General features: G+C 43.8%; 1 protein-coding gene across 1 annotated transcript; it reads right to left on the bottom strand.

Moving 5' to 3' along the window:
• Positions 1–830: 830 nt before the first annotated feature.
• LOC122240819 (translation initiation factor IF-2-like) lies at positions 831–3,961 on the bottom strand. Its single transcript, XM_042993907.1, has 2 exons — positions 2,660–3,961; positions 831–1,140 (listed from the first exon to the last, which is right to left on the bottom strand). The coding sequence occupies exons 1-2, from the start codon at positions 3,959–3,961 to the stop codon at positions 1,126–1,128; spliced, it is 1,317 nt and encodes a 438-aa protein (XP_042849841.1). The 3' UTR covers positions 831–1,125.
• Between the last annotated feature and the right edge of the window lie 7,902 nt (positions 3,962–11,863).

Genomic DNA, 11,863 nt, shown 5'->3' with positions numbered 1-11,863 from the left:
CTGAAGATAATACAGCTCAGAACCTTCTTTAAGAATACACACACATACACACACACGAAAAGAATACACAGTTTAGATATTTTTTTTAAATATTTATTTGGAATTAAAAATCACAACAGATTACAAATTAAAATAAATTCACAAGTATCAGACATCAACAAATATAAACAAATACAATTATTAAAAAAATTAATTGCCTAATATACTTTTACAATACTTTCCCCTACATTTTGGCTGTATACTGTTTTCTTCTTCATGTAAAAATGATTCTGTCACATTTTGTTCTATAGCATTAATAGCTATTTCAGTCTTTCCGTTAGCGTAGTTGATTGAAATTTCTTTTTATTATTGATACTTTAGAAGAGTTTCTTTCCAGTCTACAGTTCATTATTGGAAAAGTTATATACATTTTTAAGATTATCGTCAAATATGGAAAAATCTCTACCAAACTTCTTTCCCATATATTAAGGTGTGGGGGGATTTTCCACATTCCAGTTCTGGGTCCATGTATTCCAAATATTGTCTACCCCGTTACCTGTATACTTACATGCTGGATCCTGAAGGACATATTCATTTGCTGATAAGGTGTCTGGCCCTCCACCTTTGTGTCATAATAACCTGTGGTCAGATAACTGTAGGCCTTTGAGCTGCTGGAATAGATGTCACTGTTACTACAGGCTGTGATGCCCATGAACTACATACATTTATTCCACTTACAAAATCAATTTCCCCTTAGCCAGGTCCCCAAATGTCCACGACCACCATAATGCTTCCAGACTGAAGGGAAGTTATGACAGAATGGAAGTTAGATGAAAGGATACAGCAGGCTCTTGAGATTAAAATATTTTACTGTTTAAACCTTTACAGAAATGTAAGACCATGGGAACATATTGCTAGGATTCCGCCTGTGGTGTTAGAAGGGGCTTGATGCTTAAGTTTCTTGGAATCTGCCTTTGGGTTCAGCTTTGGACACTACACTTCAGAGGCAGTGTTCACAAACTTGAGCACATTCATAGAAAGGAGGTAACCTAGGATGATGAAGAGTCAGGACACTCATATAATAAGCAGTTAGAGTCCATGCAAAGATCTTGGGAGACACAATTCAAGTAGTGTACAAGTCTGTCCTCAGTTCTTGGAGTCCTGTGAGGTAAAAGAAGTATTATGACTCAATATTAGGAATCACTTTTTAGGGTTAGGCCAGTTTCAACATACAATTGATCAGCTTGTGAAATACGAGTTTTCTTTATAGGAATGGTTTAAGGAGAGGGTTTAAGGAGAGGCTACGTGAGAACCTGTCACGGATTCTGTGAAGGGGAGACTCATATTAGGTAGTGGCGGTGATAGGGGATGGGGGGGGGGTTTCAGTATCAAATAACCTAACCCTTACACACTTTTACAAGTCTGAGATTCTAGGATGACTTTGCTATTAATTTTATTTGACACCTTAGCCTCAGGTTTAATGCTTGATAAATGGAAAATTTTAAAGATTAGATGGAACTACTTTTAAGGTAAGAGGAAAAAAATTTTTTTCTTTAAACCTAAGGGCAGCAATAGAGATTCATTTTAGTGTTATTTATTTTTATGCTTTTTTTATTTAAGGCAAGATTCTAACATAGTTAATACAGGAGGTTAAAGGTTGGAGGTATGGAGTTGCTGGGACTAAAGCAAGTTGTAGAAACAGAACATCATGTGGGATCTCTACAGGTCCTGATTCTTCTAGTAGGAACAAAAAGAGGCTTTTTTTTTTTTTTTTCTTGCCATGTGCTGGGAGGGGGGTTCCTCAATTCTGTGGAATAGCCTAGCAATGGACAGATGTCTGGGAATAATGAGTCAGGGCTTTTCTATGACAGGTAACAGAACACAATTGAAACTGGTCTAAGGAAATAAAGAGGAAGGGGATTTATTGGCTTCAGGGGTAGCGTTCATTCAGACATATTTGCCTCCTAAGGCTCAAAAGGCATTATCCTCTCTCAGCATTCCTTCCCTTGAAGTTGGCTTCCTTCACCTGCATTAGTGGTACCTGTTATCACTGCCTTATTAGTTATCCTCGTTTAAAAGGCTTCTTGTTCTGAACTGATTCAGCGAAAGCCCCAGATGGAGTTCTCCGACCAAGATATCCATCTCAGAACCAATCTCTGTGGTCTGGACTATGATGACTGGCAGTTCTGGGGAGTGAGGATGGGAGGTGTAACCATCCGGAACCATTAAGACTCCTGGGCAAGAGGGAGGGGTAGTTCCCAAATCGGGTAAAAAATTTTTTTCTTTTAACAGAGAAGGGTGGGGAAGATGGATAATACTGAGAGCACACACTCAAAAATTCCAAAATAATGGATATCCATTATTTAGGGGAGGGGACAATGTTTGGGGACTTCCTCTATAGGGCTATAGTTGTTAAACTGTAAAATCAAGTAAATCTTTCCCACATATGGATAGATATCATGCATAGGGGGCAAGATCCTTACATTTTGGCGTTTTTACTCTTTCCTCCAAGTGGGACTGAGAGTCAATGAAGATGCTACAGAAGAAGTAAATGGAAAGCTGAAACTATTAATGCAGTAATTTTTTAATTTAGTGCCCTCTTTAGGCAAAGTACCCCGAAGCACTTTCAATAATCCATTTTTATTATGACCACACCCCGTGTAGGTGACATGAGTATTACCGTCTTGCCCTTGCAGTTGGGGAAACCGAGGCATGACACTCCTCCATTCAGCTTTTCGGTGGGATTTGGGCAGAGACCTGCTTGCATGACCTCAGAGGGTCTCCTTCCTCCACGGCGCCTCTCAGAACTCTCGTGTCCTTCGGCGTGGCAGGAGAGAAGCTCCGGATCCTCCGCAGCCTCGGGATTCGTCTTCCGCCCGGCTGTACCCGCCCCACTCTCCCGCACCTTCCTCAGGAGGTCCAGCTGGCCAAGGTCTGGCTGTCCCTCCCGTCCTTCCCCCTGCCCCCCGACTCCCTTTCCCCGGTCCCGGACGTGCAGGAAGCCCCCAGCCAAGCGCCCCGCAGGAAGGTGCGGGCAGATGCTGCCCAGGCGTCTAACGGGAGGGGCGCCGGCGCCGCCGGAGGTGAGCGGGCCGGCCCTGCGCTCTCCAAGGGCCGGGGCGCAGGGGTTGGTTGGGGCGGGCGCCCGGGCTAGCCCGGCAGGAGGAAGGTGGCGGCGGGAGGGAGGCCGGGCCAGGCGGCGGGTAGCGGCGAGAGGGGAGATCCAGGCGGGCCGGCGCACTGCTCGCGGGCGACGCCAGGAGAGCGAGCGCCGGGGAGCCGGACACTGCGGAGCCGCTCGGGCACGCGCCGCGCCCCGCCGGGGTCGCCGAACTCGGCCGGAAACCTCCTCGCGGCGCCCGGACCCCCGGCGCCCTCTCGAGCGCGGGCGGGAGACATGGCTTCGCGCGTCCCCGCCGCCGCGGGTGCTGACTCGACACAATCGGCGGGTCGCGCGGGGGGCGCGGCGTAACCCGGGGGTGGGCGGCGGCGCGGAGCCGCCAGAGGAGCTCCGAGTGTCGCTGGGAGCGAAGGAAGATGCCAGCACAAAGGCGAGCGGAGACCCAGCCCGCTGCGGAGGGCGGCGGGAAGAGTCGCTGAGGGGCGCACCGGACGCGCTCTGCTCTTGCGCCGCGTCTCTCCCGTCGCCGCCTCGGGTCGCGGGGCCGGGGACGGCAGCGCAGGGTCCCTGGGCCCCTTGGCAGCGGCCGCCGCAGTGGGGAGCTGCATGCGACGCGCGGCGGCGCCCCCGGCCGCCTGCTTTCCCCGCGGCGCGCACGGACCGGCCGGAGGGCGCCGGGGCCGCCGGTCTGGTCGACTGCGGGGGCGCCCTCCCGCCCCGCGGCCCCGTTCCCACCCGCAGCCCTCGGCGGCGCCGAGCCCCAGGTGAGTGTGCGGCCGGCGCCGGGCCCTGGCGCCGCAGGTACCGGCTAGCGGGAGGTGCCTTTGTTTTCCTCCCTCGCGCTCCGGCGCGGTCATTCATTTGACATTTTGGCTTCCGCTACCTTGAAATGCGGGCGAGAGACACCGGGACGTGTTTTCTGCTTTGGTTATCCGAGGGAGCTGAGACTTTCGGGTCCGTTTGGGCATCATTTGAGGGAGAGGGGGCTTCATTTCTTTTCGGTTAGGAATGTTTTGTGAACATCCTCTGCTGGAGCTTGGGGCCTGGAGAAAACTGGGGCTGCAGATTTAGACGTAGTCGTTTCCGAGGACGTGCAACTGCAGAGGTCTGGCTCTTCCATGCCTGTCTTTTCCTCCCTTTGCAGTGCTCAAGTGTTTTTCCTTTATGATTACCAACTTTAGGAACATCTTTACAGGCATGCTTATTTCTCTAAGAGTTGGAAGTCTTTGGAGACAATATTGAGAGCTCACAGAGTTACAGGGGATCGATGTTAAAGTTCGAGAAGGCAAGCATCGGCGATCATCATAGATAGAGGTGGACGGTAGGCAAACTTCCTGGGAGGCTTTAGCCTTCCTGGTATGTTTCTGCTCTCACTGCCCCAGAGTCAAGGAAACTCTGAATTCTCGCTGTACGTACACCTTTGCCAAAGGGTGAAACTTGTCTTTTCTTGCGCAGTTTTCTATACTTTGTCTTTTAGAAGAAAAACATTTTTATGTAATTAGTAGAGTCTTCCATTAGACCTGGTGAAATTTCATGTATTCGTTTGTCTTACCAGTATGATTTTCATTTTACTGTTTCTCCTTTTCCCTCAAGGGCTCATTTCTTCGTTGCCTAGAGAGAGCTTTCCCCACCCCCCTCCTCCCAACAGATGGCTGTACCCTCTGAGAGATTATCTTTAACATGACACTCACATTACCTATACAGAGAAATCAGTTATATGGCTTATCTTTGGTATTATTAAAGCAAGAGGCCTAATCTGGATGGGGATATTATTAATGGTGTGAAAATCTGGAGCTTGCTAATCTGTTTGGTCATCAGAAGATTCCTGCAGGGATTGTTTATATAGTGTGGGAGACAGATGGCATCCTTAGCAGACAAGAGAAGCCCGGCATAAAGGGTCATTGTATTTTTCATTGTATTTTTCAGAAACTATCCACTTCACTGTTGGGAGGAGGGGTAGGGTGCTGTGGAGGGTGGGGAAAATGTAATTTTGATCTCCCAAAGGAGACATTATAACCTTACCATTTGATCTCCTAACCAGTTAATTTCTTCTTTCTTTGAGCATTTAAAAAGTCATCATTAAGTTGTTTGTTTTGATTATTTGTTTGGCACATTTTGGTCTCATTTGTGGTTATGTGATATTAGCTTTAAACAGTTTAAACAGTTATATTAGCGAAGATGTCTTTGCATTTAAGATTACCATACCACCTTTGGGGAGAAAACAGTCATAACTCTCTTAGCTCTTGTTCATTTCAACAAATGGCCCCTTGCTCGCATACAGTCTCCTCGCTGGAAGGATGGTAGTCCACTCTGCATGAATTCATCCACCATCTCTATGGCAGGTGGTTCCCAGTCTTACAGCCCTTGCCCCCAGAGCCTCAGCTATGGATAGTACTTACCTTCTGTAATTAGTTAGCCCAAGACATTTGCTTTACCATCACCTCTATCACAACTTTGAGCTGACTTTGGCAGCGAATCTTTATGAATGACCATGGAGTCTGTGAAGAATCAAAGTCATTCTGAATATTTGAGATAAGCCAGCTGGAGCTTTTCTGCTCCATCCAGTATTATAGCTCTTTATGTGCTGTAGATTATAAATCTGGTCTTCCCTCTCCGATTGTGAGGGAAAATATCCCAGCAAATTAATATTCATCAGTGACAGGACTAGATTTAATGAAGAACATGAGCAATGTTTGACCCCTCTGAACAGGAAATATGGAATAAAAGTAAGCATTGGCTCTGTTTTTCTTGGGCAATGTGATCTTGAGAGAAAATCATGGTTTCTTATTCTTTTCAAAGACTTTTTCACCCTTGATCTCAGCAAAAGGCAAAGAAACTTAGGTTGTTACCTGTAGTTGAGGACAGATGCTATAACCTTTTCTGTGGATGAATGTATTTTGTGGGAGAGGTGGCTTTTGGGCTCTGTCCAGTTTCAACGGGTGCCCTAGCGTCAGTGAAAGGATCTAACACTCGAAATACTTTTTAAATCACTGGCTGGTATCTGTGTACCCTCTTACCAGGTTGCTGTCTCATGAAGTGTTGCTTTAAGAGAAACCTGAGGCTCCAGGCCTGAGGCTTGCTATGAGCCTGGCCTGGATCCACGTTTTAGTGTGTTGCTTTTTTCCTTGGGTAAAAATGGAACCAGTTTTGCATGGTGCGTTGAATAGGGAAAGGCAGCATGGAGTGAAAACCTTTCCATTTCCATTGTTGAAAGCCAGGCGTGACCTGAAAGAGAGAGGACTATATCTGAAGTTTGGTTGACCTAACAGAGACAGAGGTTGCTTCTTTATACACAGGATGTCTTTTCTATGGGAATATGAATGGGGAGTTAGAAGAGTGACCAGACCTCCTAGTTTGTCTGCAACAGTCCTAGCTTATTCCTGTTGACCTATCTTAGTTATCAAAAGCACCCCTATTCACGTTTAAAAGTGCCCTGGTTGGGATGATAAATTTTTTGGTCATCCTAGATGTTAAGGAATCTTGACTTTTCTTTACCACCCTCTCCGGACCACAGATTTGTCTTTTATTCATTATATGCAAAGATAAGCAAGACAAACAAAACAAAACAAAACAAAAAACAAAAAATGCACACAGAAAAAAATATCAAGGAAGATAGAAGAATGAGGTAATTGATTATGTATTTATTTACACATACAGGAAAGAAATAGTTTTATCCTTAAGTTGCTAAGTGTCTGCTATGGCTCTAAGCCTATGTTATTATTGTCTTTCAAGAATGTGAGGAGCTAACACTTCCCCGTTTACCTAGGGCCAACAGGGCTTGCAGAGAAGAATGTGGTGAGCCTGCTCAGCCCATGAAAGTTCTCATAGGGGTTTGAGATTGTGCAGGTGACCTGGTAAGGGTTTGGGTTCCAAACCTAGATATTTGAAGCTTGTGGGATCTACTTCTGCAACTGTTGCTATCTACCTCGCCGAAGAATTGCCTGTTTGAAATAGTTCACTTGCAGTTCTGGCCAGTATGTGTTAGAATTAATTATGGCTGTCACCTTTTCCATACGCACTCCAATAAAATCCTCAAAATTGAGGTCAGCATAGGAAGGGGTTTATTTATCTCCTTTATAACTTGGATGACTATGTAACTCTTTTGTCCAGACAAGGACACTTTTGAGAGTAAAAAGTAGCAATAACTGGAAGAGGCACTGGGTCAACAAGCATAACCTGGGACTCTCCCAGGAAGATGATGATGTATGGTCATCTTAACTATGACCCAAGCCATTATCTTTTTATGAAGAATACCCATAAGATGGAAAAATGTCTTTAGCTTCTTCTAGATTTGTTCAACATAATTTTTTTTTTAACAGAGGGAACAGTTAAAACATTTTTAAAAAATGTTTATTTATATTTGAGAGAGAGAAACCGAGTGCAAGCGGCAGAGGGGCAGAGAGAGAGAGGGAGACAGAATCCGAAGCAGGCTCCAGGCTTTGAGCTGCCAGTACAGAACCTGATGTGGGGCTTGAACCCACAAACCATGAGATCATGACCTGAGCCGAAGTCTGTCGCCTAACTGACTGAGCCACCCCGACTGAGTTCACCCATGGGTGAACACCCCATGTTCAACATAAATTTTTATGCATGTGCATGCAGATACACGTATGTGTGTATTGTTTACACAAACATTGATCATATGTCTATAGACGTGTGTACTGTAAGGTTGAAATAAACCATTCAAGAAGGCCTAGTTATTTGGAAAATTGTGGCCTTCATAATCTCTTCTATGGATTGACTTTTGAACTAAACTCTCTGCATCCAGCCTGTCTAAACTTTAAATCATCTCCTGACCTTGTGTAGTTTGAATACCAATCTGTTAGTATAATTCTTGTTTAAAAATCAGTGTTGGTTCTCACTTTCTGTTTAGTTCTCAAAGATCTGCAGATAGTTTGGTGGTTAGAAAGGAAAAGCAATGAAAACATTTTATTCATTGGTTCATTGACTCAACTACTATTTATTGGGCACCTTTCATAAGTCAGTGTCTCATCTAGTTGCTGAGGATATACCAATGAATAAAACAAGAGATCCCTGCCCTTGTGAAGTTCTCATTCTCTTGGGGCGGAAGGGTGGGATGGGAGACAGATAATTAAAAAAATGAATAAGTAGCTTAAATAGCATGCTAGAAGGAAGTACATGCTTTGGAAGAAAGGGAAAGTAGAACAGGATAAATGTGTTTGAGTAGCCTTCCTGGGGAAAGAGATCCTAACTTTAAGCCAAGACTTTGAAGGAGGCTAGAGAAGTTACTCATACAGAGTTTTCCAGGTGCAAGGAACAGCCAGTGTGAAAGCCTAAAGGATGTGTTCAAAGATTAGCAAGAAGATCAGCATGATGGGGTGGGGTGACTGGGTGGAGTTGGAAATGAGATCAGAAAGGTGTTATAGAAGTGGCAGAGCATGTAGGACCTTGATATTACAATATGAAGAGTAATTACAATGTCAGCAGAAATCCCATTGTGTTCTTAAAACTCATAATATTAAAAAATTGTGTTTGTGCTATGAAGCCTGCACTGGTCAATATGACTTACATTTCACAAATAGTGCACTTCATCTTGGTTAATATACTCTTTGTGTCATTTGCTTACTGTTTATTTGTTAAACTAGCATATTTTTGGTTGTTGCTAGTCTTAAATTATACCCCCATTTTGCAAAAATACAACAGTGGCTCAAGAGTGGCTCTTTGAAGTGTGAAAATAGTAATTAAAATAGTAATGTAAATGCTGGGGTTCAGAATGTCATAAACATGCTTAGAGAACTCAATCCTGCTGCAAATATAAAATGTGAAATCTGTATGTATAAAAACAAGGGAATCCGTGATAATCTCCAAACAGTAACTGAAATTGAAAAGTGCTAACGGAAGTATGATGATGACTATCTTAAAGCTGTTTTTTTTTTTCTTGACTTTGCCATCCATTCGCTCCTAATTCCCAGTCGTTCCCTGTTATGAAACTGTCCAATAGTGGCATGAAGCCATGGATGTTTTGGTGTCATTTTCAAACAAAGCACAGTGGCTTCTCTGTTATACCATTGAAGTTTTCCAGGACAAGCACACAACAATGCTTTCCATTACAAAATTAACATATCCTATTGCTACAGGTAGGGAAGGGACTAAAACCCTAGTAGCATCATTAAAGGACTCTTGTAGCAAAAATAAGAATGAGTCATATTATTGGATAGACACTTGCAAAATCGGCTAGATAGCTAAAGACAAACATCCTTAAAGAGAAACCAGAAGTTATTGACAGAATTCCTCTGTCAAATGACACGGTTGGCTGTTGCATAAGAGCAGTGGAGTAGCATGTGGAAGAGCGATTCCGATCAAGTACATACTAGCAGATATTTCACTTTATGGTTGGATGAAACCACTGAGGTCATGCACAGAATGAATCAGCTCTTGGCGCTTGTTCAGGGAGGAGTGCTTGGTGATGCTTTGTTCATTTATCACTGAAAACTCGTGCTACAAGAGAGGAGATTTTTCTTTTGGCTAACTGGTATTAATGAGACCGGAAAAGTTGCTAAGGGGGCAGGACTTACAGAGCACTAGTTTCATGTTCGAATGAGAAGGTGATGGCTTTGTAAAGAAAAGAAGCTGTACCGAGAAGCCAGTCTGTGTGCTGCTCCGTTCACAGAACAGATGTAGTGCCTTCTGATCTTGAGGAAATACTAAAAGAAAGAGAGAACTGGGTGTAGTCAAAGTGCAGCCCCTGAGTATAGGAGTGTGCTGTGCAAAGTGACAGGCAGGGAGCATAAGACTGCTTTTCCATGCTGACATATGCTGGCCATTTAGAGGGAAGGCACACGTAAAATATTTTATCTGTGGAGTAAGACGAATGTTTCTTCATGGCACCGATGAGAAACTATTTCTCTTCTATCAAGTGGCACACCTCAGCGATATACTCTGCCCACAGTGAGTGATGTCAAGGACAGGGAGGGAAGGAAGAATTGTCAACAAATAAAACAATCTGCAACAATCTTAGGACTAAGAAATTTTTTCATTAGAGAAAGTTGGAGATCTACATTGACTGTAAAGGGTTACGGAGGTAATATTTTCAGTAATGGACAGTCCTTTAAATAATAACCATATTTCCTCTTGATGACCCATTAAAAGAATAAGAACACAAAGAAGTAGAACTTAGACCTACTAATTTGATGGAGAGAAGGTACAAGTGTATACATGGTATTTGAGAGCATGTAGAGAACCATGCTGGGAGGAACCTAGGCTTTTAAGATTTTCATGGAGATACTGGGTGTTAGGGGGGGACAGGTAGAAAGAGATGGAGAAGTCTGACCATTGGACATCACTTTTTATATACGTTTGCCTTAGGCTTGGCTTCATTCGAGACAAATGGAGTTGATATTCAAAAGCTTTCAGGACATGATTTGTATTGCCCCTGACCTAACCTAGAAAAAATAAATGATCTCTAGTGGTCTTGGATTCTCTATGCATAGGCCTTCTTCCCTTCATCCCTCCTTCCCTCTCTTCTTCCCTCCCATCTTCTTTTCATTTGTTCTTTCCACCTTAAGTCATTTAATTGGCATCTTTAAGCTAGAAGAGACTTTGTGAGCCCATCTCTTGTATCTCCGTGTCTTAGGTGGATACCTGTGCTACCCAGGGCAAGAGGGATAAGGGCCTCTAGGGAAAGGAAATTCTGTTCCTTGCTCAGCTAACCCACTCTAATGTGTAATGTCCAGTTATAGCACGCATTTAAATTTGAACCCTCATTCTTCAATAAAGATCCATTTCCCTTTTTTTGAATATAAATAAAGATGGAATCTTTGTCTTTTGTCTGATAACCCTTCTATATTGGTCACCATTATTTACTTCTAGAACATAAGCGATTCATGCACTATTCATTGAACAAACATCGAGAGCTACATACGTGCCAGGCTCTATGCTAAGTGATAGGTATAAAAGAGGTTGATAATTAGACATGGCCCTGCCCAGATAAAACAGAGAATCTAGTAGGAAATAGACAACAAGGATATGATAAACAAATACATACATAATTGCAAAGCAAATGTGGCAAAAATGTTTACATTTGTTAAATGTGGGTGGTGGTATATGGGCTGCTATTAACTTCTGAACTAGATGAGCTTCTGAATATATATTTGCAATGTTTCCTAAGTAAAAAATGAAAAAATATGGTCGGAAGCATAAGTACTTTGTAGAGGGGACTTCAATAGACGGTGGAGTGTAACAGAGACTTCCTTTGGATGGAGTAGTCAGGGAAGACCTGAAGTGCACCTCATTGCCTGCCTATGTGAGAGGGATAAGGGTCACTTGGACAGGGTTCAGAGAAGAGTCACAAAGATAACTGATGACATGGTTGGAAATAAGACGTATCTATGAGAACAGTCTCGAAGAACTGGGGATGCTGAGCAGCGGGAGAAATTTACCTGATGCGGCGGGGTTGGCTGTCATTTTGTTAAATTTATAGGGTCTTTTACACAACCACATTCTCTTCAGTCACGTTCCATGCTCAACAGCAGGCAAGGCATGTTATCCCGGTTAGAATTATGTGCGAGAGGAAAATTGAACTTTTGTGCTTCAGCTGAGGAAAAATTGGAAAGGAACTGAGAGACAGACCAGTTCGGCCTTCCTGTGAAGAAATATCTCTTTAATGTTCTTCACAGGCGGTCATCAAGTTCTTAGGAGATCCTTTTCATGCTTCCTCTACTCAGAATGGGGTGGTGGTGAGTGGGGCACTCACTCTGGTTTACTTTTATTAGGCCAGTCTTCTTTCTGTCCCGTAAATACCCC

Source organism: Panthera tigris, chromosome C1 (genome assembly GCF_018350195.1).
Source record: "Panthera tigris isolate Pti1 chromosome C1, P.tigris_Pti1_mat1.1, whole genome shotgun sequence".
In the NCBI taxonomy this organism is placed as follows: domain Eukaryota; kingdom Metazoa; phylum Chordata; class Mammalia; order Carnivora; family Felidae; genus Panthera; species Panthera tigris.
The sequence above is the reverse complement of the archived record's forward strand: the minus strand, read 5'-3'. Positions and strand labels throughout refer to the sequence as shown.